Here is a 23307-nt window from a genome sequence, read left to right as displayed (position 1 = left end):
GACTAGGTGAGGTAAGAATGACGGGCAAAGCAAAAAGGACATGGTGGGGGGCAGAAACATAGGAGCAAGTAAGAGAATCAGTAAAAGCGGAACACCCACTTGATCACTCTCTTCCCTTCAGTTTTCCACTGACAGAGGGTACAAACTTGGTAGGTCTGGAAGTCATGGATGGGAAAGGGAAACAGACATAATTGGGTCATTGATTTAAGATTTAAATCCTGAACTGAGAACAAACTTGAATGCCCAAGAAACCAGCCATACCTTTCATATTTTGCTGATATATTTATTGATACATTTCCCCTTCTCAGCTGATGGTGACAAAAAGCAGATGTATCTCCCTACCCTACCCCCCCAGTAAAATACAGACACAGATTTCATTCAGCATATACAAGCATTGGGGCGTGTCCAAATTCACCTCACTGGGTTGCCAGAGCCAGGAGAGGTTCGGTCTTGGGGGCCCAGGAATTGAGCAGGCCAGTGCTAAAGACAGGTTGCCACTCTGGGCCTTGCCAATGGCAGAGGCTATAGAATCAAATCACGGTGAGCAGAGCTGCCTAGCCCTGTCATGTGGTCTAGAAGGTGACAGTGGGATCCTGAGTAGTTTCCAGTGAAATTCACAGTCTCATAGAAATTTGTGCCTCAGGGTTTTCATCTGCAAAATGGGAATAAGAATCCTGCCCTGAATATATCACAGGGCTATGATGAGGCTCAAAATAGAAATAATTTGTCAAAAGTGTTTTGCAAAAGGTAAATTGGTATACAAATTTAAGGGAATTCAATTCATTGATTGTGATTGTGAGTGCCCCAGGATAAGAGTGGACTGGCTCATGGGTCCAGGGGCCAAGGAAGTGGCAAAACTCTTATTTTGTGCCTTTAGAGGGCACCAATCTGTGTCAGTAATACCCACTGCAAAGCAAAGTCCTCTTAGTTTCTTGGCCCCAAGAAGTCACCATGGCCTAGCACCTGGGCCGGGGCTGGGAAAGCCACTGGGGAAGTTACAGAAAACGTCACAGGGGTCAAGGAGGAGGAAGAAGGCGGCATACAAAGCAGGGAGTCATTACTATTATCACAGACAAAAATAGATACCCAATGGATGCAAGGCATTAAATTTGTAGTGCAGATGAAGGATGGAGGTGGGGGTGCTGGGGGGAGAGGGAGGCGGCACAGTAGCAGCGGGAGATACTATCCCAAAGAAGCTCAACTGCTGGCTCCCTTCCTCTTGAAAGTATTCTACCAGTGTCTCTCTGCAGGGGAAGGGAGGGCAGGAAGAAAATACCAAGAATATAATAATGTGATCTAAGGGCTAGATTCCCCTTCCCCTTTACACTGCTGCCCAACATTTTAAGGAACAGGCAAGTAGATGGTCTATGCACTTTGAGGGTGAGGCCAGAGCTGGGCCTGGAGCACCACAAAGGCAGTATTGTTTCTGGAAAAAGGCAATGGGTATCAGCACTGGGAGATAGCTAACCTATTTACACATGGGCACAGTCTTAGGGAGCTAATCACTGACAGCCTGTGATATTAAATGTGAGCATCATCAATGCCTCTTGAGTAATAAAGAGGAGGCCATTCTACTTGAAATGGACTGCCATGGAGAGTCCATGAATGGGCCAGGTAGGGGAGAGGGCCAGCAAAGAGCAATTCTATGCAGGCTCATATTTGGGGAATGGGGAAGGAGAGACACTCCCCTGTTGCTCCTGCTGCTGCTGCTGCTGCTGCTCTCCTCTGACTCCCTTGCAAAGGGCTGTGCGACCTCCTGGGGAACTGGGGAGGCTGTCCACATGGTACCCGCTGGCACCTACAAGTTAAGGCAAACAAGCCAGTAGAGCACATTGAAGAAGAAGAAGGTCACTGGGAAAACAACTCGTGAGTAGTTATCCAGGCGGTAGATGTGGATGAAGAGGCGGCCCTGCTGCCAGACACTGCCCTCACAGCTGGGGACCACGCAGAAGTACTTCTTGCACCACTTGCAGCAACCATTACCAGCTTTCTGGATGGTACGTCGTCTGAAAGACTGCTGGGCTGGGCAAAATGGGCCCTCCTCTCCATCGCTCTCCTCAGAGTCCTCGATCTGGCACACAAAAGCTTCTGGATGCTGGTGGGCGTGGGCACGGGGAGGAGTAAGGGCACGGGCACGAATATGTGGCTGAAACAGACAAGGAAAGAAGTGGGAAAGAGTCAAACAAAGATGAATCAAGTCTAGGTGCTGCCCCAGGGTTTCTGGGGGTTCTGTCCCTGACACACTGTTTTTTGTTACCCGCCCCCCCCCCAGTCCCAGCATGACATCAAAAAGTTTATTCAATCTCAGGTTCTGCATCCCCATCACTTGGTGAACTGGCCATCCATGTGCCATGAGTTCTAGTGCCCTCACTTGCATGCCTCCACACTCCAAATCTTACCACCACTCCCATACCCAGGTCATACATGGCGAAGTCTTGGAGAAGCACGGGGTTTCGTCCAGTTGTAGGTCAGAAAGTTGAGCACAGCAAACTCCATCAGAGCACAGAAGCAAAAGACGAAGCAGATGGCAATATAGAAATCCAAGGCTGTGACATAGGAGACACGTGGGAAATTCTTACGGGAAAAGGTGCCCAGTGTGGTCATGGTGAGTACAGAGGTTATTCCTGTGAAGGCACAGCAGTGAAGGTGGGCTCAGCTACCGATCCATATATTCCACTGTTGAAAGGACCCTTGAGAAGGCAATTCTTGGCCCATGTGTACGCATTACCCACTTACCTAAAGAGGTTCTGGCTGGCGCAGAGTCTTTCTTGATCCAAAAGGAAACCCAGGAAAGCATTGTGGTCACAGAAGAAGGGACGTAGTTTTGAAAGGCTACAAAGCCAAACCGTCTGCTCACATTAAAGAAAAGCGTCATGACCATGAAATCACCTGGAAGACATAAAAAATACCATTTCATTACAGTACTGACATGTGGTCTCCCCCCGAGAGGACAAGCACATTAAAGTTCTTATTCAGCTCATAGGATCCATACCACAGCCCTAAGATAGAGGCACATTATTCTAGTGCCACATACAGAGAATCAGAACAAACCCAGAGAGTATCCATGCAAGACCCATGGTCAGTTAGGAGCTAAGCCAAGGCCAGAAACTTCATTGCTTCTTTCTCAGCCGACTGCCCCACACCCAGTGTCTGTCTTCCCAGGGTGGCAGAAGTGTCAGAGGAAGGTGAAAAAATCAGTTAGCCCTCTAGTTATCGGGACTACAGAGCTAATGTCCAGAAGGATGACTGAGACCTTCACATCCATTAAAGTGCCATACCTAGTCTGCAGAATCATAGTCCGACACATGCACTACTGGCCTTTACAATGGATACTCTCAGGGAATGAGCTGAGAGCAACCTGTGCTGTGGTGGGGGAAGCACAGAATTCATTTGGCCTTCTTCCTATTCATTCATATGCCCATCCCAAACCTCTAGTTGTTCCTGATTCCACAACAGCTACAGAATCAAATGCATACTCTGACCTGACACTGAAGGCCCACTATGACCTGGCTCCAACTGACATCTTACACACACACATGCACACACATATCTTCCTGTAAACTAATCCCGTCTACTCTGAGATTTCCTGAGATAGCTTGCATATTTGCACCAATATCCAAACCCTAGATTCCCTATTCTCAGTCTATTACCCTAATCCAAACAGAGTGTCTCAAAAAAACAAAAGAATTAGATGAAAATAAAAATTGGAGCATCATGTCCTTGATAGTTCTTCCCCTACAGTGATTGGCTCTTCCCCTACAGTGATTGTTTTTATAGCACATAATGACAACCTACATCTCTAGTTGGCATCTTCTCTTACACCCTTCATGCTGACTTATATTCTGACACACTCATCCTAAACACTCTGCAAATAGTTGTAAGTGCTTAGCATTTATAAGACAGGAGTCATATTCTACAATATTTTCATGGGATGATGACATACATTTATATGTACAAATGGCCACCTCTAGTCATCCATACCACCCTCCTGGGCCCCGCCCAGCCATGGTTTCAAAGACACACATACCAGCAGGGGTTGAGATAGTTTCAGTAGTGTTAGTCACTCCTGTAAAATCAAACTGAAAGAGCTTCCAAGAATTCTTCTCATTGATTTCAAGCTTGAAATCTTCCCATTTGTAGATCATCTCACTCTCAGGATAGGAAACTGTAAAGCAACATGGGAAGGAAGGTCTTGTGAGACTGGAAAGACCAGCTGTCTCCATCAGCATGGAGTCTGAGCAATGCCTTGGAGTCTTGACTCTGGCCTCACCACCTGTGGGACCTTGCCTCTCTTACCTCATTGTTGAAGTTCATTCAATATGTGCATTGACTGAGCATTTTTTAGTACCAGGCTCTATGCTAGAAATATAAAGATGAGCAAGGCAGAAGCCTTGCCCTCAAACATTCACATTTTATTAAGTAAGGTAGTAAGTATACATCTGTAATTGTTGGAGTTGCTGAGAAACCTCCACCCATGGGGCAATGGAAAAACAGAGGGAAAGACCACTTGGGGACACACCCAACAAAAATTTCATAGAGTAGGTGCCATTTTCAATAAATCTTAAAAGCTAAGTAAAATATTCTCTGTATGGGTGATGCTGAAAGGGTGAGGAGGGTGTTCTATGCATAGAAAGGTTAAAATACCTGATGGATTATGGAAATGCCAAAGGTTCAGGATGGCTAGCTCACAGAGGCTGGATGAAGCATACAGGAATGAGTAATAGGGGCCAGATGATGAAGTACCCTGGGAGTCATTCCAAGGAATTTGGTATTGATCTATGAGAGTTCAGGGAGTATTTGAAACTAAAACATGACCTGGTCTAGATGATGTTTCAGCTAGGTCACTCTTGTCATTATATGAAGATGAGTTTTGGGAGGCCAATGCAGGAATCTGGGCACAACAAAACGAATGAAGGCAGGAATCAAAGCTGTGGCAGTGAGAATGCAGAGAAATAGGATCAACAGAGACTCAGGATGGAAAACCAATAAGATGTTTTGATTGATTAGATGTAGCAGGTGATGGAGAAAAAAAGCATCAAAGTTCTTGGCTTGGACAATTGAGTGGCTGATGGTGGGTATCAATGAGACAAATGTGAGCACAGAAGCAACACATTTGTTTTGGGGGTAGAGGTTGGAAGAAGACAATGTATTTAGTTCTGGACATGTTCAGTTTTAAAGCAAAGATGTTGTGAAAGCCCACGTGAAAGAGGACAGAGACCTAAGTCAAGGTACTGACAGTGGAGATGGAGAGGAGCAGACACACTTGAATTACATTTCAGAGATGGGTGACTGACTTGAGATGGAGTGGGAGGAAGAGGGAAGAACCCAACAAGTGTTCCAGGTGAAGCAACACAGTATTGTCAGCAGGACAGGAGATGAGGAGGCTGTGGGCAAATCTGACACCATCTTAGGAGAAAAACAGAGGCAGAAAAATATAAAGGGCAAAGATGGGAAAAAAGAAGGGGCTCAGGATGACTCTGGGGCCCCAGAGACCTAAGAAGGTACTCACAGCTAGAGAAAGACAGAGGGCAAGAGTGAGAATCCATTGGAAATTTGAGCATGTGGAGTAAACATCCAGCATCAATGGTCATCCTGGAAGGGAGAAAGGAGCCTCATTAGGCTGGCCTTGAGCACTTAGGTATCTACCCTCCTTGGCCTGGGGACCACCACTAATGAGTAGCAACAGTAGGATTTGAAACAAAGAGCTCATAAGAGAAACAAAAAGAGAGAAGAACAGCTTGAAAGTATCTGGTTCCTTTGGTTTCTAACATCAGAGAAATGTGTGGACCAATTTAGATAGGCTTTTGTTTCTTGCCCATCCCAGCTCCCAGGACTTGCCTACCTACTCTCTACCACCTTCCCATCGCATACCACGAATATACAACCTTCCCCTGCCAGACAGTCAAATGTCCAGCCTGCTCTTAGGTATTTCCCAAAGGCTGTGTTGCTGCTCCACTTGGACAATTCCACCACCGTGGATGTGTCTTTACATCCAGTGCCCACTTGGAATGGAATTGTCCAGACAGTGCAGTCATACTCTAGTTGGGGGGGGGGGTGGCTGTGGACTGGGAGCCAAGTAACTGGCTGACAGCCCCAGCTCTGTCATGAACTTGGTGTGTAACCTTAGGTAATCTTTCAGTTTTGAGGCCTAGTGTCTATGTCTACACATGAGAAGGTTGAGCTCAAGCTCTAGCAAAGCTGGAAAGGCCCTTAGAAATATCATTCAGGATGAAACCCATATCCATGGTTACTTGGTGAAAAGAGTCCCAAGAGGTAATATTCCAGAGACTTGACATACCTAATTGTGTATAACACCTTGCCATCCTTGTGGATGCGAGCCATCTGGTTGGGCATGGTGATCACATGCTCTTGAGTCCTCTTAGAATTCCTAAAAAACGTGTCTGGGATCCATAGCTGGCTCACCATGTCGCCATTCAGAACAAAACTCTCAAAGCTGCCATTGTAACGGAGGCGTTCATCATACCAAGTCTGGCAGAAGGTGATGTCAATGGTGTATTCCTGGTGGGATTGACAGAAAATCACACACCTAGAACTCTACAGGCAAAGTGTATTCTCATGCCATCCTGTGAAGGGCCTATCGAGCAGATAGAAACCGAGTTAAGTTTTCACAGAGGAAAACAGCATGAATTAAGTTGTAGGAGTTTTCTATTTCCAGGATTCCCAAAAGAAAGGAACATTCCCAGATAAACAGCAATCAGGGAAGACACATTTCGTCTAGAAACACATGAATTAATTGCACAGGTTGGGCTTATCACATCACCACTACCTTATAGGGTTATGTACTCCAGCAAGGTTAACACCCTCCCAGCCCCACGTTTCCACAGCAAACCAAAGATTTCAACTCAAAATCATCTTAAACATTTACAAATACACTCACACCTTTGGTTGTATATGGTGAAGTTTTCCCTTTCAGTTTGATGATTATTTGTGGAGCACGAATGTTAATTAACCTCAATTCTTTGTTTTCCAGAGTTATATTTTATTGTATTTTTAAAAATATTTTATTTATTTATTTGACAGATGGAGATCACAAGTAGGCAGAGAAGCAGGCAGAGAGAGAGGAGGAAGCAGGCTCCCTGCTGAGCAGAGAGCCTGATGCGGGGCTCGATCCCAGGACCCCAGGATCATGACCTGAGCTGAAGGCAGAGGCTTTAACCCACCGAGCCACCCAGGCACTCCCAGAGTTATATTTTAAAATGAAGTTTTGAGTCATAAGAGAAGAGTGTATTTAGTCTCATTTTTTAAAATAATTGTTTTTTTTTTCTTCTTAAACAAGGGCACCTGACCTCTGAATGTGTGTGTGCATATGTATAGCCATACCTATGATTATTTGGTAGCCAGATGATATAATCTATCCTGTAAACTGTCTGTTCAACATTGAGAAGGATGTTTAATAGGAAGAATCCTGAGAAGCTAGAGATTTGCACTACTGGTATTAAAGGGTAAAAAACAGACTGCAACAGAATTGCAAGTGGTGTGAAGAGCAAGTGTCAGAACTAGACCAAGGGGGAATCCTGAGGGCTAACTCAACCCCCTTTACCTTAGAGGTAGAGAAAGTGAGGCTCAGAGAGAAAAGAGACTGTCCAAAGTCACAAATAGCTAATGGCAGCATATTGGCTCTGATGGTCAGAGCACAATTACCATGATCTTGCCCTGGGATGGCCTTCACTGATCTCCCTCTCTTATGCTTATTTTAGTTGCACAAACAATCCATTAGGGTACCAAGTTCCAATTTTCTCCTGTAGAATCCGTAGGTCTTTCTCCTGAGTTATCCTGCATCAGTAAACACCAATCAGAAACCCACAGTTTGGAGGCCAGAGCCCTCAGGGGAAAGCTGGGTGCTGCTGCCTCAGGCAAGAGGTGTTGAGAGCCATTGCCAGATTGCTGGGAGCTAGCCTTCCAGACTGAGAAGGTTCCCTGGAGTAGTCCAGAGACGCAAACAGAAAAAAGCCTAGCTACCATTCATATGGGAGCCCCCAGCCCTGCTCCACCCATCCCCACCAGCCTCATAGGTGGCCTTCAGAGTGCTTCTCTAGTCCCAGGTAGCTTGGCAGTTCCAACTTGGCCTATGGAGCCCCCTTGGCTCCCAGGCCCTAGGAATTGTAGCTAGGGGAAGTCTTTCCTCCACAATCCATGCGTGCTGTGCTCTTGCTCCGTGTTACAGTGTTTCAAATGAGCATTTATTTTTTATGAAACAAGATACCAATTTTAAGTTCATTACACAGCAACTGATAACTAACAGTTCATTTTTTTCCCCAGTGTGACAAGGGAGCTTGGGTTGTACATCTTTTTTAGCTCAGCTGAAATTCTAGAAATTCAGTGTCAAGGAAATGGCTTAATTAGGATTGCTTGCAACAATTATCACAGCAGGAAGCCTTAGCAACTGTTGATGCTGTGATGGGCAGTCATTCCCAGATTGGTCACTGCCTTCTAAGCTCAGGCTAGGTGTTTCAAGAATTTAACCAGGAAACTGATAGAAACATTTGATTTAAATCTCCATGCTATGGGCACAGGTTTCTCTCCCTAAGAAATAATCCTATGCTCTACACAGCATCTGGTTAGCTGAGGGGTGTAGGAATTCCCGTCAAACAATCACACCCCTTTTGTAACAAAATGCTTGCTGAGAGGCTCAGTTGCTTCAAACTTAAAATGAATATCCCAGCGGCAGCCTTGCCTGCCATACAGGCTATGATGAAGATCCAAGGAGACAAGTATGCTTTGCTCATTGGCTGTGAGAGAGTCATACATTCTACACTCCCTCCTTACCAAATATAAAACTCCAGTGTTACCAGGGAAAAGTAGACTGTATAAGAAGTGAGAACTCCCAGAGTTTTAAAGAGCTATCTGAAATTATGTAAAAGACCAGACTTCTTGGGGGAAATTTAATACCATATGAGTATTTGGCATCTTCTAAAGGTACTTGGCCTAGGCTAAAGCAGCAGTTTATTGGCCAAAGAAAATCAAGTTGTTGGCTCCTCTTTGGACCAGTTCTGTGTTGCACACCAGGTTCAGTAACTGCTAAGTTATTAGACTGTATCCCTCGGGCTTGTTAGGTATCGGGGGAAAATAGTGACTTCTATACAACATCTTTCATAATTCATTTGCTCAGTTAACATATACTGAGTCCTTGACACCAAGGAAACCATAATCAGGAGAGCAAGGCAAATAAACAGCACATAATTATAAATGAGGTAGGGAAGATCAGGTAAACAACTATGATATAAACTAGAAAAATCTGAATCCCAAAGACACCAGTGTGGTGTGACTATGAAGGGAGCAATTAATAGTTGTGGAGGTCAGAGAAGATGGCATTAGAGGTAGAAACTGAAGGATAAAGCTCATGGCAAGTAGAAAATTGGAGTAATGACATTCCAAACAGGAATTACCTGGAACAAAGACTCAAAGATACAAGGTGACTTGGTAACACCCACACTCTAGTGTGACTAGAGCATGTGGTCTCTAAATGGGTGGGAAAAAAAATAAAACCAGGGCGCCTGGGTGGCTCAGTGGGTTAAGCCGCTGCCTTCGGCTCAGGTCATGATCTCAGGGTCCTGGGATCGAGGCCCGCATTGGGCTCTCTGCTCAGCGGGGAGCCTGCTTCCCTCTCTCTCTCTGCCTGCCTCTCTGTCTACTTGTGATCTCTGTCAAATAAATAAAAATCTTTAAAAAATAAAAAATAAAAAAATAAAACCAGAGCTCTGGGTTGGCTCCAGCCATGGAAGATCTTGAGCACTACTAGAGTGTGGTATTGAACTCCACACCTTAGGCCAGGTTAGAACTATAGAAGGTACATCCCACAGGAGGCATATCACAGGAAGCCAGGTCAGTAGGTAGACCGGGGTAGGGAGAGTCCTTGAATTTTGTATATTTCAAGGAGAGATAATAGAGGCTAACTGAGGACATCTTGACACTAGAATGATAGTAATGGGAAAGGAAAGAGAAATGAGAGAAGCAGCCTGACAATAAGAGTTAGTAACTACAGACTTAAATCTATAAAAATCTGAGCTGTTCCACTGTGGTGTTTAAAGTTGCTTTATTATTTTTATTTTGAATGAAAGACTAGGAGATGTGGTCAGGATCCTGAAGGTACTCTTCAGGCAGCAAGGGGCTTACCTTTTACCCACCTTCTAGAGTCAGTGTTGGTTATAATATTCCCCTCTTCAAAGCAAAAACAAAACCCAAACCACAAAACTCCTAGATGCAGAACAAAAAAAAAATAAGTGTGTGAAAGGGCACACGGGTCAGCTCTCCGGGCTACGAGACACTGTAATCAAAAATCAGTACTTACCATGTCCAGGATAGAGACAGGACCAAGGGTGTTGACAGAGAGCTCAACAGTGACCACAGTGGGCTTTTCTGCAAAGGAAGCAGATGTGGTAGAGATAAGTGTCAAATACAAGCAGGGACAATGGTGGGGGGGCATTGTCAGAGGGGAAAACAGGGAGATGGGTGAGGACTAGAGACATAGTTTCAACATCCAGTCCTATTTCTTTCTTTGTTCTTTCATGGCAAGATCCAATTCACAGACTGCTAAGAGCTGGACATACCTTGAAGGTCAGTCATCTGGTCTACTCATTCTATTGTTGGAAAAACTGAGGATGAGAAAAGAAAAAAAGTCTAGACCAAGGTCAAGAGCACTGCTAAGAGTAGAGTTGATATCTCTTACCTGACAGGTCAGCAATAGATATTCCTGTCCATGTGCATGGCACATTACCTATACCCCACATTCATTATCCACACCTATGCTGTCCTCAATCTCCTGCTCCAGCAGGGGAAGAACTGTGTTCTGCTACTCACCACCTATGCCAGGGCGCAGTTTGTGGTCATAGTTATTCAGGATACTGTTCAGAGTGTGAGTGGCTGCTTGCAGGTTCCCAAGTCTGTGATAGGGACCAGTAAAGGTGGGCACTGTTTCTTCAGAAAGGAGTTTGTTTTCAGGAGCCTGGGGCTGGTGCCCGTAGACATCATCATGGGCAGAGGGTCCATTTTCTAATTCAACATGAGGTTCTTTGCTCCTAGAACAAAAAAAAAAAAAAAAGAAAAGAAAAGAAAAGAAAAGAATAAAGCTCTTCTCTCCACTCTGAAGGGGACCCAGCTGAGGCCTCTTTGGACAGAAGCAAACCAAAATAAGTCTGCATCCCGAGGCATAAAGAGTAACTAGTAATAGCAAATTTTGTGCCAGTAACAGATTATATTTGTTAATTTCTTCTAAAACTTGCTGCTCTTTGGAAACTTTCCATATTACCCTTCCTTTATGGAAATTCTTTATTTTAAAAATAGCCTAATAACAAAACCAAGTTCAAGATTTTGAAAGAATTTCTCAAGGTAAGATGAAGAGGATATTGCTGTATGAGCTTTGGCCAATCAGCAGCCGTTACTAGCCCTGGCCTCCAGTCTGCCTGACCAGCACCACCCAGGAGCAAATGGGTGGGCAGAGGGCCCGGATTGCCTAGGAATGCTCCGGAAAGCCAGAACGGCTTTCCGTTTTCAGAGGACTAGGGCACCATGGGAATATTCTGCATTTCTTTGCTTTTGTGATATTCACAGTTTGGAGTTGGGGGCCAGGGGTGAGGAGAAGCTCTGAGCACTGAGAAAAGGCAGGAGCCCCTTCCTTACTCAGAGACTGTCATCTGGGAGAGAGGACCGACTGGAATCCAGCCTGAGTGCCACAGCCTTGCACCACAGCCAAAAGATAAGAATTAAATTAAATAAAACAAAAAATTAAAAAGCCATCTAGCAATGTATGAAATTCACTGATGGTGTTAGAAGTTAGGGTCCTTGTACTTTTGTGAAGAGTGGGCTTCGGGAGCTTCTGAGGTTCCGGTCATGTTCTAGTCCCTGATGTGGGTGTACTGATCCCCGTGTGGTCATTTTCTGACAACTCATCAGCTACGCACTAATCATTTGAATACTTTTCTGTATATATGTTCTAATTCAATAAAAAAGTGTTTCAAAAAATGCTAATAAAAATCTGCTAATATATGGATCTTATTTGGATCCTGATTTTAAAAGGCAAACTAAAACACAAAACAAAAAATATTTATAACGCAATAGGGGAGATGTTAACACTGACTGGTTAGTTTCTTCACTATGACAAAATTGTTCTAAAATTTTTGGTGTAATAGGGGTATTTTATTATGTATGTGCAGTCCTTATGACTAAAAATGCATACTAAAATAATTGCATAGAAAATGATAAGAGATTTGAGATTTGCTCTAGAATAATTTAAGCAGAAATGCAGAGTGGGTGGAGGACAGAGAAATTAAGTGTGGCCATGAATTTATAATTACTGAGGCTGGTGATGGGTTTCACTCTATTGTTCCCCCTGCTTTTCTGTCTTTGAAAAAAAAAAAACCATCAGTAAAATTAAACTATGGTGTTGTAAAGCAGGACAGTGGTGTCCTTTGGATAGGAGAGTATCCTAGGGGGGGGTCATGTGGTGAAGCTTGTGGTGGGGGTAGGTAGAGAGGACTAGCAACGTAGGCATGGCCTCTGTGGTGCAGACGCAGGGCCTGGCAACTTGTGTAGCAAAACACATTTTCCTGCACTATTTCAAGCTCTTAGAATTGCCTAACTGGCATACAGATGTGCCAGATTTATACCATTTTTCATGTCTGAAGTGGCTTATTCCCACTGTGGGCAAGGGAAGAACTAGGTTTGAGAAAAACAATTTCCATTTCCAAATAACACGTGCAGAAATATCCTCTTTCCCTGAGGCATTCCCCCCAGTCCTCTCACTGCTGGAGGGGCAGAGGGAGAACAGAGGCCTGAGACCCTGCAAAATGAGTGATGTGGCTAGGAGCATGGCACAGTCAGGCCAGCCAAAACCACCCAAATGTCTGAAGCCAACAACAACAGCCCCAAGGTTGAAGAGGCAAACAAGCAAGCAAGAGCCCAGGGACCACTGAAGCCCACCTGCTCCCAAACTATGTCTACTATGCAAATGATATCAGAAGGTCTTGAGGTTGCTGTAATTCTACAATCATCCTTTGCCAGTAAAATACAAACAAAACAAACACACTCATTCTGGGGTCCTTGAGGTTAAGGAGCTGCTGATACTGCATACCTTTTCTCAGCCAGCCATTAAGCCCCCTTTCAAGGCTAAAAATAATAACAACTTGAAAAACACTCAGGCACTGGGTTAGCGGCATCTTTCCATGGGGCCCTCTCATGTATCCACAGCTCTCTATATGCAATGGTTCACGAGGGCGCTGAAATTCTGCACCCCTCCCCCTCCCACTACTGAGGATGTTCTTTCAAGTAACTGTGGGGGAAGGGGGGGGAGGAGGGGACTGGAAATGCTCTAGGAGAGGGTCCACTGGGTTGGTTTTTTCCCCCCCAAATCATCCCTCTTTTTCACCTTACAGATTAAGAAACAATCCCACCCAGGGGTAGGGCTGTGCCCAAAGTCACAACCATTGGAGGCTGAGCTGGGAACAGAGCAAGGTTTCTTGGTTCGATGTGGCCCTTGCCAACACAGCCCAAAGCCGTCTCCAGCTCTCTGCTGACATCATGGGTTGCCATGTTGACAATGTCTGAACTCCAGATACTGAGGCCCTTCCCTCCCCATTCACCCCACTGTATGGGAAGGGTAGTTTCCTTGTCAACAGCCCCTCTTCCCAGCTTTTATTTATTTATTTTGTTCCTGCTCCTCCTGCTTCCTTCTGCTTCTGCTCCCAGACCCCTCTTTTGAGCTAGCCAGTAACCATGCCAGCTCTCCCAAACACTTTTATTCATATCTGGACGGATGTAGATGACTGGAAATTCCTAGGACGCATTCAGAAATATTTGCCAAGTCCCTGCTGAGACCAACCCCCACACCCCAGGGCACCGGTGAGCCAGCAGGGAGCCCCATAGTCCCTCCTCTGAGGGGCTGAAGCATTCTGGGGTGAAGAAAGTAGCCTTCTCCCTTCTCAAAACAGATAAGCAAGACAGGAGCTCAGTGCCCTGGAGAGTTCTGGAATGGAAACCGTCTGAAAAATAGGAAGCAGTCATCTTCTACTCTAAAAACTCAGAAGTGTAGGGAAGAACCTTTCTAGCAAAGTCTCAGGGCCAGAAGAAAGTGTGAAGGAAGCTGGCTGTTCAAGGGAAATCTGTTGTTAGCCTTTGGGGAAGGGGATGGGCATTGGAATCGAGGACCCAAACCGCAGACCTCAGAGAATAACATACTTGGCCTGCGGGGCCGGGCAACCCAAGACCCAGCAGGGCGTCCGGTGCGGGCGGGGGCGGAAGGAGGAAAGAGGAGGCTGGCGGCAGAGTGGAGTGGGGTGCATGACCGGGGTGGGAATCCTTGGGCTAACCTGGGGCTGGTGCCTGGCACTGGCACCGAGAGACGCGGCGGGGAGGCAGACAAGTAAAGTCAGAGTTATCTGGCACAGTGCCTGGTACTAGGCGCTCAGGAAAATAAATCTGAATGAGAGGACAGACAAGCTGACACTTCAGCATTTAGGCGCAGTTTCGTTCCCCAAGCCAGAGCGCCTTCCTGGGCGCCACCTTCCCAGAGTCTCCCCCAGTCCTCAGAAGCGCGAGCCAACGCCGGTCGGTTACTTCGCGGGCCACCCGCCTCTTCCCACGGAAGCCCCAGAGAGGGAGGAGCGTGCTCATGCCCCCAGCCACCGCCGTGGTTTTGGAGAGCAGGAGTCTGGGACCGAAACGGTCAGGAAACAGGAGTCCCGCATTCCTTCGCGGGCGCCCCTTCAGGGATCTGGAGTGCCCATCTCAGAGGGAGCGGGTTGGAGGCTGACAGCGCGTAGCGGGGACCCGGGATCCGGGAAAAGGTGGGCGCGGGGCTTGAGGAACGTAGGGGATCGGGGGTCCGGAGAGCTGGTCTAGCTCCAGGGGAGAGGAGCCGGGTGCAGAGGGCTCCTGGGTTCCGAGATGGAGACTCACCTAGACGGGAGGATTATGGACATGCCCAGGAGGATCAGGAGAACTTTGGTTAACATCTTGGTGGGGACCGGCGCGACCACCTGTTCGGAGGTCGCTGCGCACGGTCTGGCCGCACCGAGCGCGGCGTGCAGGGTTTTACTGGGCTCCAACTTCCACTCCTCCCACTCGCCCCGCCCAGCGCCCCCCTTCTGGCTCCGCCCCCGGAGCCCCGATGGAAATCTCCGACGACCTGTTTGCTGCTGCCGCGGAGAGTCGGGTGGGTAGGCTCTGGCGGGCGGAAGGAAGGAGGAGGGAGAAGAGGAGGGAGCCCTGTCGCCAAGGCCCCCCACCCCCCGCCGCCACAACTGCAGCGCTGCCAGACAGCCACGGGCGGGGGACGGGAGAAGGGAGGACGAGGCGAGCGGGCGGCGCGGGCCCCAGGCAGGGGAAGTACGGAGGTCCGCGGCTGAGGCTGCGGCTGCGGCTGCGGCTGGCAGGGCGGCCACGAAGTGAGCCAGGCTAGGCAAGATGGGGGAGTAGGTGGGCTCCTCCCTCCTTATAGAACCCCTCCAGTCCGCTAGGGCACCGCGGGATCGAACTGTGGCTTCCAGCCCTCTGCTCCCGCCCCTATCACCTGTTGCTTCCCCAGGTCTCCTGGCCGCTGACATTTCCCCTACCCTCACTCCAGACCTTCCAGTCCTTCAGAGCATCTCTTGGCATCAGAAGGAAGCTAGTAACTGAGTACCTTCCTTGGCACAGGGGAAGAAAAGAGTCTTGGCTGGGGGGGTGGGGAATCTCCCCAGCAAGCTATCATCTGAGCTACTACACAGGCCTGTTTCTCAGGTATTGGGGGGCAGGGGAAGACCCACCGGCAGAGGACCAGGCCTAGGCATTCACTAGAGCATTTTCCCTTAACTGCAGAGAGGCAATAACTGACTCAGTGTGGGTCCAGGCTTAGCCCCAGGGGCCTGGTTCTGAGAGGAACCATCTGGGACCTCAGAAAACTCTCCAAGACTGCCTGGACTGGCTTTCTGGAAACTTGGCTCTCAGTCATGCCAGAAATAGAAGCGAGAAAGCACTGGGGTTGGGGATGAGAGTGGAGGTCAGTGCCCCCATTCCCCAGTGGGAATAGTGAAGTCTCAAGTATCCCTGGACTTCCTCTTTGTCACCCAGAACCTCATGATTCACTTGAGAAGGGAAAGGATTGCAGAGATTTGCCTGTCAAGCGGATACTGGACATTAACAGCATCCTTACCTGCTGCTCTAGAAGGGGCTGCGTGCATCTTAGCTGTCAGAAGGCTCCTTGGAGAGCCTTGCTGTACCAAGCTAACCTAATACAAGCTCTCTATCCTTAACCCATCACTCTACTTTGTCACCTCCACAATATTGCCCACTCACTGATGGTCTTCTTGGGCAGTTCTTTGTGAGCTTGTGTATAGTGGGTTCTCCTGACTGAAGTAAGCTCAGTGACAGAAACCAAGCCAAACCAAACCAAAATACACGTCTGTCTGGTTTTCCAGCATATCTCTGAAGCCTAGATATGTTCTGGGTACAAAATAGGCACTCAACAAATATTTGTTTTTGGCCCGTGTGCAGCTGTGTATGTGCCAGTGCCACTGAGTTTACTGGGACCTAGCCTCCCTTCAGCCTCTGTGCAAGGGAGCAAAAAACACCTGCAGGGCACATTCAGGCCTCTGGTGTGCATGCTTCCTAGCCCTTTGACAAGGCAAACTTCATGGGCTTGTGACCTGTACAGAAGAGCCCTACTTTGTTTAACACTTTGCTGCCCTCCTCTTAAAATCCTTAATAATTTTTGAACTGTGCCCCTGTATTTTTACTTTTCCCTCAGCCCTGCAAATTATGTAGCCATTCTTGCTGTAGGGAGATATGCTGCAAAGCAGGGACCAGCAAGTGCAGAGCATTCCCAAGCTCACTACAAAAAGAACGCTGTCCATTATCTGCCAGCCCTCCTGTCCAGCACCAGAGTGCTATGCAGAGCAGCCTTAGGCTTGAAGTATCTTATGTCCCTACTTTCACTGACACTGGAGTTCCAAGAGATGGAGGTTTGACTGATTTCCCTGTACTCCCCTGGGTTGAGTGCAGTGCTTAATGACCAGCATTAGTTGGTCACTGAATAAGTGACTGAGTCCCAGGCAGCCAAAAGAGGCAAGCAGTTATAGCTTTTTAGTCAGAGGACCCACTCGGGGCACCTTTCTCTTAAGGGTGGAGATTAATCACATTTTACCATTTTCCTTACCCACCTCACCCAACAGGATAGCTACAAGGAGCTGTGAAAACTCATGAGCCTTCTAAAAGTCAGAGCCTGATCACTGTGTTGCAGTTCTCACAGTACTCTCTGTGTGCTTGTGTATACCAGGCCATGGGCTTGGCAATGGAGGGATATAAAGCAAGGCCTTGGACATAGTTTTGGTTCTCACATGCATGGCTCAAAAAAAGGAGAAGGGACTTCTCTCAGAGGTTACTAGCACAAGGTAGAAAGTCATGAGTGCCTTGGAGTTCCCAGAAAGACCAGGTCTCCCTCTGGCTGGGCAGTTCTGGAAACTGCAGGCAGGAGGAGGAGCCTATGCTTTACAGGGACTTGAGATTTGTAGCAATAGACAAGCCTTACCAGCAGAGATACAGAGATGGGCATTCCTAGCATAGAGTCAGCCAAGATACTGAAATCAGAAATGTGTGGTGCTTGATAAAAAACAAGGAAGAGTTTGCCGGGAGTATTTGCATGAAGAGACATTGTGGGAGATAATGCTGGAGTGGCAGGCTGGACAGGCTATTTCTGTGCTTTGAATGCTGAGCCAAGAACCTGTACTTTTTCTTGTAGGCAAGGGGGAGGTTACAGAAGATTTTCAAACAGGATCATTGCATGTCAGAACTGTTCTTCGAGGAGACTCACCCTTCTGATAGGTCAGGCAAGAGCGTTTTCAGGAAGGACAGGCTGGAGCCCATTTTCTCCCAGAAAAGGAGTTGTATGGATCTGAATGTGAGCAGAGCTCTCAGGATGATCAGAGGGGAGAGAACAACATGGGGGAGGTTTAAATGATATCTACTTGGAGTCAGGGAGGAGGCAAAAGAGAAGGTGCAGGGTCTTCCCCCAGGTGACCAGGGTGGCAGAACAGTAGTAAGGAAGGCAGAAGGAAGAGGGGGTGATCTTTTAGTCACAGTAATGAGAATAGTCCCTTGCATTTTGTGTTTCACTTTCTGATGTCCCAAGAACCTTAATGTTTATTGTCTAGATGTGTGTGTGTATGTGTGTGTGTGCTGGTCATAACATCTCTGTGTTCCTGTCTAGCGTGGCCCAAACTGTAACACATGCACAATGTGTTTTTCCTGTTAGACCAAAGGGAAAATTTTCATCCCAATAAGTTTTGCAATAGTCTTAGCTAGTTACGTATCTGGGCTTATAGCAAGACCAAGGTGCCTGGAATACTGGGGGAAGCAGGCTGGGGGAAGAATCTCCACAGGGCTAAGCTGAGAGATTAAATGGATGAAGGGGCAAGCAGGGGACATTCAGGCTTCAGAACAAATGGATAGTAGAGGCAGAGGCAGCACAGGACAGTGATTAGGTCGTGTGTCCCTGTGTCCCCCTATAGGTGGAACTGGGTTTGAATTTCAGATCCTCCACTAGATATTAGCTGAATTAACAAAACTTATGTGTAATTCTCGCCATTACTGATAATTACTGAAAATTAGCAGTGAAGGTACACCTGGTATCCCTAAGGTCTTGAACAGTACCTAGCAAGTGTCTGACCAGGGAGAAAGAGCAAGAGCCCAGCCCCAGATGTGCATGGCAGAGCTAGGCTTCTATTTACAGAAGGTGATAATGTACTGGACAAAACAGATTCTAGACCTTGGGGAATTGGATCACTGAGCCAGCACCCTAGGCTGATGGTACTCAGGTCCAGTTTACAAGGGAGGAAAGGCATTGCTGGGGATGGAGATTGAGAGTCCCAGCACATGGGTGCTATTTAAAGCCATGGGACTAGATGCAATCACCCAAGGGGAAAGAAGATATCAAAAGCCTGAGTCTTGAGAGAGCTGTCACAGTAACCAAAAGAAGAAAGGAGAATTTCTATTGGATGGCAGGTTCAACAACATTCGAGTAAGACAAGGATTGAATTATGCTGATTGGGCTTATCAACAGGGAAGTTATTGGCAAGCTTGACAGAAGCTGTTGCAGTGGAGCATTGGGGTGGAGGCCAGTTGACAGAGGGTTGAGGAGTGCAGAAAAGGGGCAGTGAGATAAGGGAGAATACCAACACAACTTATCTGAGAAGTCTGGCTGGAAAGCAAGGAGAGCTGTCACTGTCTCCCAGACCAAAAGAGGAGATGGGGCTTAATGAAGAGGACATGTCTGATTCTTCTCTGGGTCCCTATGGCCTGGACCAAGGCCTCAGAGAATTAGAGAAAGAGGTTCAAGGAAAGAACTTCAGTGTCTTCTGTGAGAAGTGAATGTGTGAGGTGAGGATGTAAAGCCAGAAAACACAGACAACTTTACAGTGAAGGAGGTCAGAGTGCAACAGTTAGGGGAAGAAAATATTTGGAAAATTCTGATTTTTGTGTCTTAAAGATGAATTACATCTGTTTATAGGCTACAAGGAAGAAGCCAATTGGGGGAAAGAGGGAGGGAGGAAGTCCTTAAGGAGGGAAATTTAAATTTAAATTAAGTGAGGTGAGAGAATAATCAAGAGTGAGGCATCATTGAAGTCAAGAAGGAAGGAGGAATTCAATTGAATTCCTAGAATAGCTTGAATTCTGCTAGAAGGTCAAGTGGGATAAGAGTAAGGCTTAATCATTGTAGTTAACAATATGTAAGTCATTAGTGACTTTGACAAAAGAAGTTTGTATGATGTGTGTTTTTGGCTGGATGGAGCATTAGAAATAAGGAGCATATAAAATTCCTTGGGGGAGTTTCATTGCAGAGGACAGCAGATAAATGGGACAGTTGTTGGAGAAAGAAGGAGAGTCAAGAGGTTATATGGGAGAAGTGATAGCATATGTATAAGTTGATGGGAAAGCCCAAGCATAGAGTGAAAACTATGCTACATTGGAATGAGGGTGAAGATGATGTTATTAAGTCAGCAAAAGGGGGTAAGATGTAATGGTTTGGAAGCAGCACTATAGAAGGTGACAACCCTACCTGAGACCCTAAGAGACATGGAGTACAGGAGAATAAACCCCTTCAAATGGCCCCCAGAGCTGGTGCCCTATCTCACTGTATCGACTGGATCAGTGACTGAGTGTGTGAATGAGAGGCCTGCATGGGAAGCCATGACCTCCAGGTGGAGAGGAGTTAGAGTTAACACTTGGATAAAGAGGTGGCAAGGTGGAGGCCTCTCTCTCATACAGCAAGGTGCTGGTGGGCTAGTGGGAGGCTTTGAAGATATAGGGGATGCCAGAGTGGTCAGGGTCTGATTATAGTTACAGAAGCACAGAGCAGTGCAGGGGTGGATGTGCTGTATAGAAAGCAACGAGCACAGAGACTTACAGGAACTGGGTTGTGGAATGTGGTGGGTCTCCTTGGAGTTTGAGGGATATGATTACCTGCATCCCTATCCTATCTGCTCCAAATCCATAGTAATTTAAAAATAAGATATAGGGCTCAGACAGAGAGAGGAGAACAAATAATTCCCCACATCCCTTAATAAAAGGAGCTGAGGCTCCAAACTGGCTTCCATAAATGCCATCCTATCCCTCATCCCTCCTTCAAATTAAACTTAACTACCTTTCCTGAGGACAGGCAGCTACAAAAGGCAAGTGGCCTTCCTGCATATCTCAGAAGTCTGGCACAGAAGAACCAAGGGTGGCTTGTGTTTTCCTTTGTTCTCTCTTACCAGTCAGGTATGCCACTGCTTCTCCTTAGGGAGGAGTAAGAGAAGTAGAAGAAATCTTCATCACATAGCACAGGCAACTGAAGCTCCCTGTTGTATAGGCAAAGTGAAGACACTAAATAGAAGATGAAACATTTCACTTATAATCTCCAGGTTTTTATTCCTTCTAACCACTTAAGCTTAATGATTAAGTCCAAGATTCACCATAGGTTGAACTATGACCCTCATGTTTGTAGTAGGGGTTTGGGGAAATGGGACTTTATATCAAGAATCCCCTTGTTACAGAGAGTTCTGTTCTCCGTTTCATAGAACCCTTTCCCCATTACCAAGTCCTGCCCTCTTTGTATATCCTCCCTTTCTTATATAGGGAGGGGCTAACGTTTTGAAATCCCCCCTCCTTTCTCACAGATGCTGTTCTGGGTGCTGGGGATACAGTGACAAGCCACACTAAGTCCCTGCCTTCATGAAGCTTACGTGTTTTTTTGTTTGTTTGTTTGTTTTTTTTTTTTTTGGACAGGCAGAGATCACAAGTAAGCAGAGAGAAAGAGAGAGAGAGAGGAGGAAGCAGGCTCCCTGCTGAGCAGAGAGCCTGATGCTGGGCTGGACCCTGGGACTATGAACTGAGACACCCAGGTACCCATAAAGCTTACATTCTTATGCGAGGAACAGGCAATACCCAGTTAAGGAAGTAAATCTGATAATTTCCAGTACAAAATACCTTGGGACCATTAAAAGTGGTAATGTAGCCAAGAATTGCTGCAGGAGAAGGACAACAGCCTGTCAATCTGGGCAGGCTGCAAAAAAATGTCCTGGGTCCTTCTGGACCTTCTGGGTAACTTGGACATTCAGGCACTCAGCTCTGAAACCAGTTTTACCATCTCTAATTCCAATGTGGAGTAAAGGGAGCAGGAGGAAGGTAAAATGACAAAGCTATTAATATATGCGAGGCTGCCAAGCCATTATCATTTATTTCAAGTGGTGGTAAAAGCAGATGACTCATCCTTCAGAGCTGCAGGACTTTGCACTAAACAGTGTGGATGGTTTATTGGCTTGCCTGTTTTTCTAAGCCCAAAATTCAGGGGATAGAGCTTCCGAGGGCCAGTAGCCCTGAGGAGTTGCATTTCTTCACTCCAGCTCTAGAAAAATTTTTCCAATAGTCAAAGTTTCCATGAGAACAGATTCTTCAACAATGACGAGGAGCAGGGTGGTTTCTGGGTGGGGATGAAGCTAGGCAGCTAGATGGGAGAGTCCGGGTCTTATTTGCCCTCCCTCAGCAGACACACTTCCCTGCCTCGTACGTAGGCCAAGGAGGAAAGGAAGGAGTTTTTTGTTGGAATTCCCAAGAGATGCTCGTTTTCTCTAGTGCTCTGGGCAAATGTAGCCTATTTCATGAAAGACATTTTTCCCCACAAGGCTTTGGAAAACTGATTGGCAAGTTCATAATGCTTGCTGGGTCCCACTGCCTATCATTTGTAACATTTGGGAGTGTGTGGCTTCATTAAGTGCTCTGAGAGGCTCCCTGTATGGAAGCTCTGCCACTGAATCTACAATGTGAAGTGGCTGGTTCTATAAAACCGATTGGTTCCAACAGACTAAGAGGTGAATTCACCTAGGATAGGAAATATGTAGTTTTAATGTAGAAAGGTCTTTGTAAAAAGCAGTTGTTCTTTCTTTTCTGATGCATCATCAATAGTATCACTGGTTGGGCCTCCGTTCCAAAATTATTAGGGCTGGCGCTCTTGTATGAAATAGAAAGGACTCCATGGTGGGACAAATAAATTTGAGACTTCCTATCTCTATAGGAAATTTTGACAAGAGAAAAAAAAAAAAAAAACAGAGAATATGTTTTCATCTCAAAGGGCATCGCATTAGATGGGCTGTAAGGGGAATCAATATTTGGAAGGGATAATAAAAGATTTGGTGAAGCTGGTACTAACTTCTTCCTGAAATATGAATCTCTTTTATTGTCTCCCCACACAAGTGGGGCATTCATCCTTAGATCGAACCAGGGATGGGCTGACCACTACTCACAGGGCATCTTGTATCACTTTTAGACTAGCTGTATAGCAAAATGTCCTTTGACATGAGTGAAGAATTACCTGAGGGAAGGTAGAAAGGTCAATCAGACTCCTTGCTTTTCAATTCTAAGTTGGCCAGAAAAAAAAAAAAACCAAAAACATTTAAACTGATAATTAAAGAGCCCATCCCTACTACTCTTTTGCCCTGCCCACATAGGCAGGTATGATCTGAGTTCCCTCTTTATAGGTCACTAGAATCTCTGTGACATTCATTAATCATTTTCACACACACACACACACACACACACACACACACACACATACACAAGTAGGTGAAACATTATCTTAATGCTTCGGATACGGTATGGGCCAAAGATTAGCCAAGAATACAGAGACATCACACTCATCTGGATGTCCCAAAGTTGACACGAAAGTTTCTACCATTTCTTCATGGACAGGCCCTTACGACTTTACTTAGAGTCTGTTTACTTAGTCTACACTCAGTTCTAATATCCTGTGGAAATATGGTTACCCAACCTGTTGCAACTTAATAA

General features: G+C 46.3%; 1 protein-coding gene across 1 annotated transcript; it reads right to left on the bottom strand.

The window, feature by feature from the left end:
- Nucleotides 1–262: 262 nt before the first annotated feature.
- GABRE (gamma-aminobutyric acid type A receptor subunit epsilon) lies at nucleotides 263–15015 on the bottom strand. Its single transcript, XM_082716962.1, has 9 exons — nucleotides 14911–15015; nucleotides 10819–11036; nucleotides 10310–10377; nucleotides 6299–6519; nucleotides 5510–5592; nucleotides 4028–4165; nucleotides 2737–2889; nucleotides 2425–2624; nucleotides 263–2146 (listed from the first exon to the last, which is right to left on the bottom strand). The coding sequence occupies exons 1-9, from the start codon at nucleotides 14964–14966 to the stop codon at nucleotides 1799–1801; spliced, it is 1485 nt and encodes a 494-aa protein (XP_082573088.1). The 5' UTR covers nucleotides 14967–15015; the 3' UTR covers nucleotides 263–1798.
- Between the last annotated feature and the right edge of the window lie 8292 nt (nucleotides 15016–23307).

Source organism: Mustela nivalis, assembly GCF_964662115.1.
Source record: "Mustela nivalis genome assembly, chromosome: X".
NCBI classification, from domain to species: Eukaryota; Metazoa; Chordata; class Mammalia; order Carnivora; family Mustelidae; genus Mustela; species Mustela nivalis.
The sequence above is the reverse complement of the archived record's forward strand: the minus strand, read 5'-3'. Positions and strand labels throughout refer to the sequence as shown.

Excerpts from the sequence above, each read along its gene's own strand:
- GABRE (XM_082716962.1), bottom strand. The coding sequence starts at position 14,966 with ATGTTAACCAAAGTTCTCCTGATCCTCCTGGGCATGTCCATAATCCTC. Across the intron at positions 11,037-14,910 it reads TCCATAATCCTCCCGTCTAG|GAGCAAAGAACCTCATGTTG; the intron begins GTGAGTCTCCAT and ends TTTTTGTTCTAG. Across the intron at positions 2,147-2,424 it reads CTTCTCCAAGACTTCGCCAT|CCACATATTCGTGCCCGTGC; the intron begins GTATGACCTGGG and ends TGTCTGTTTCAG.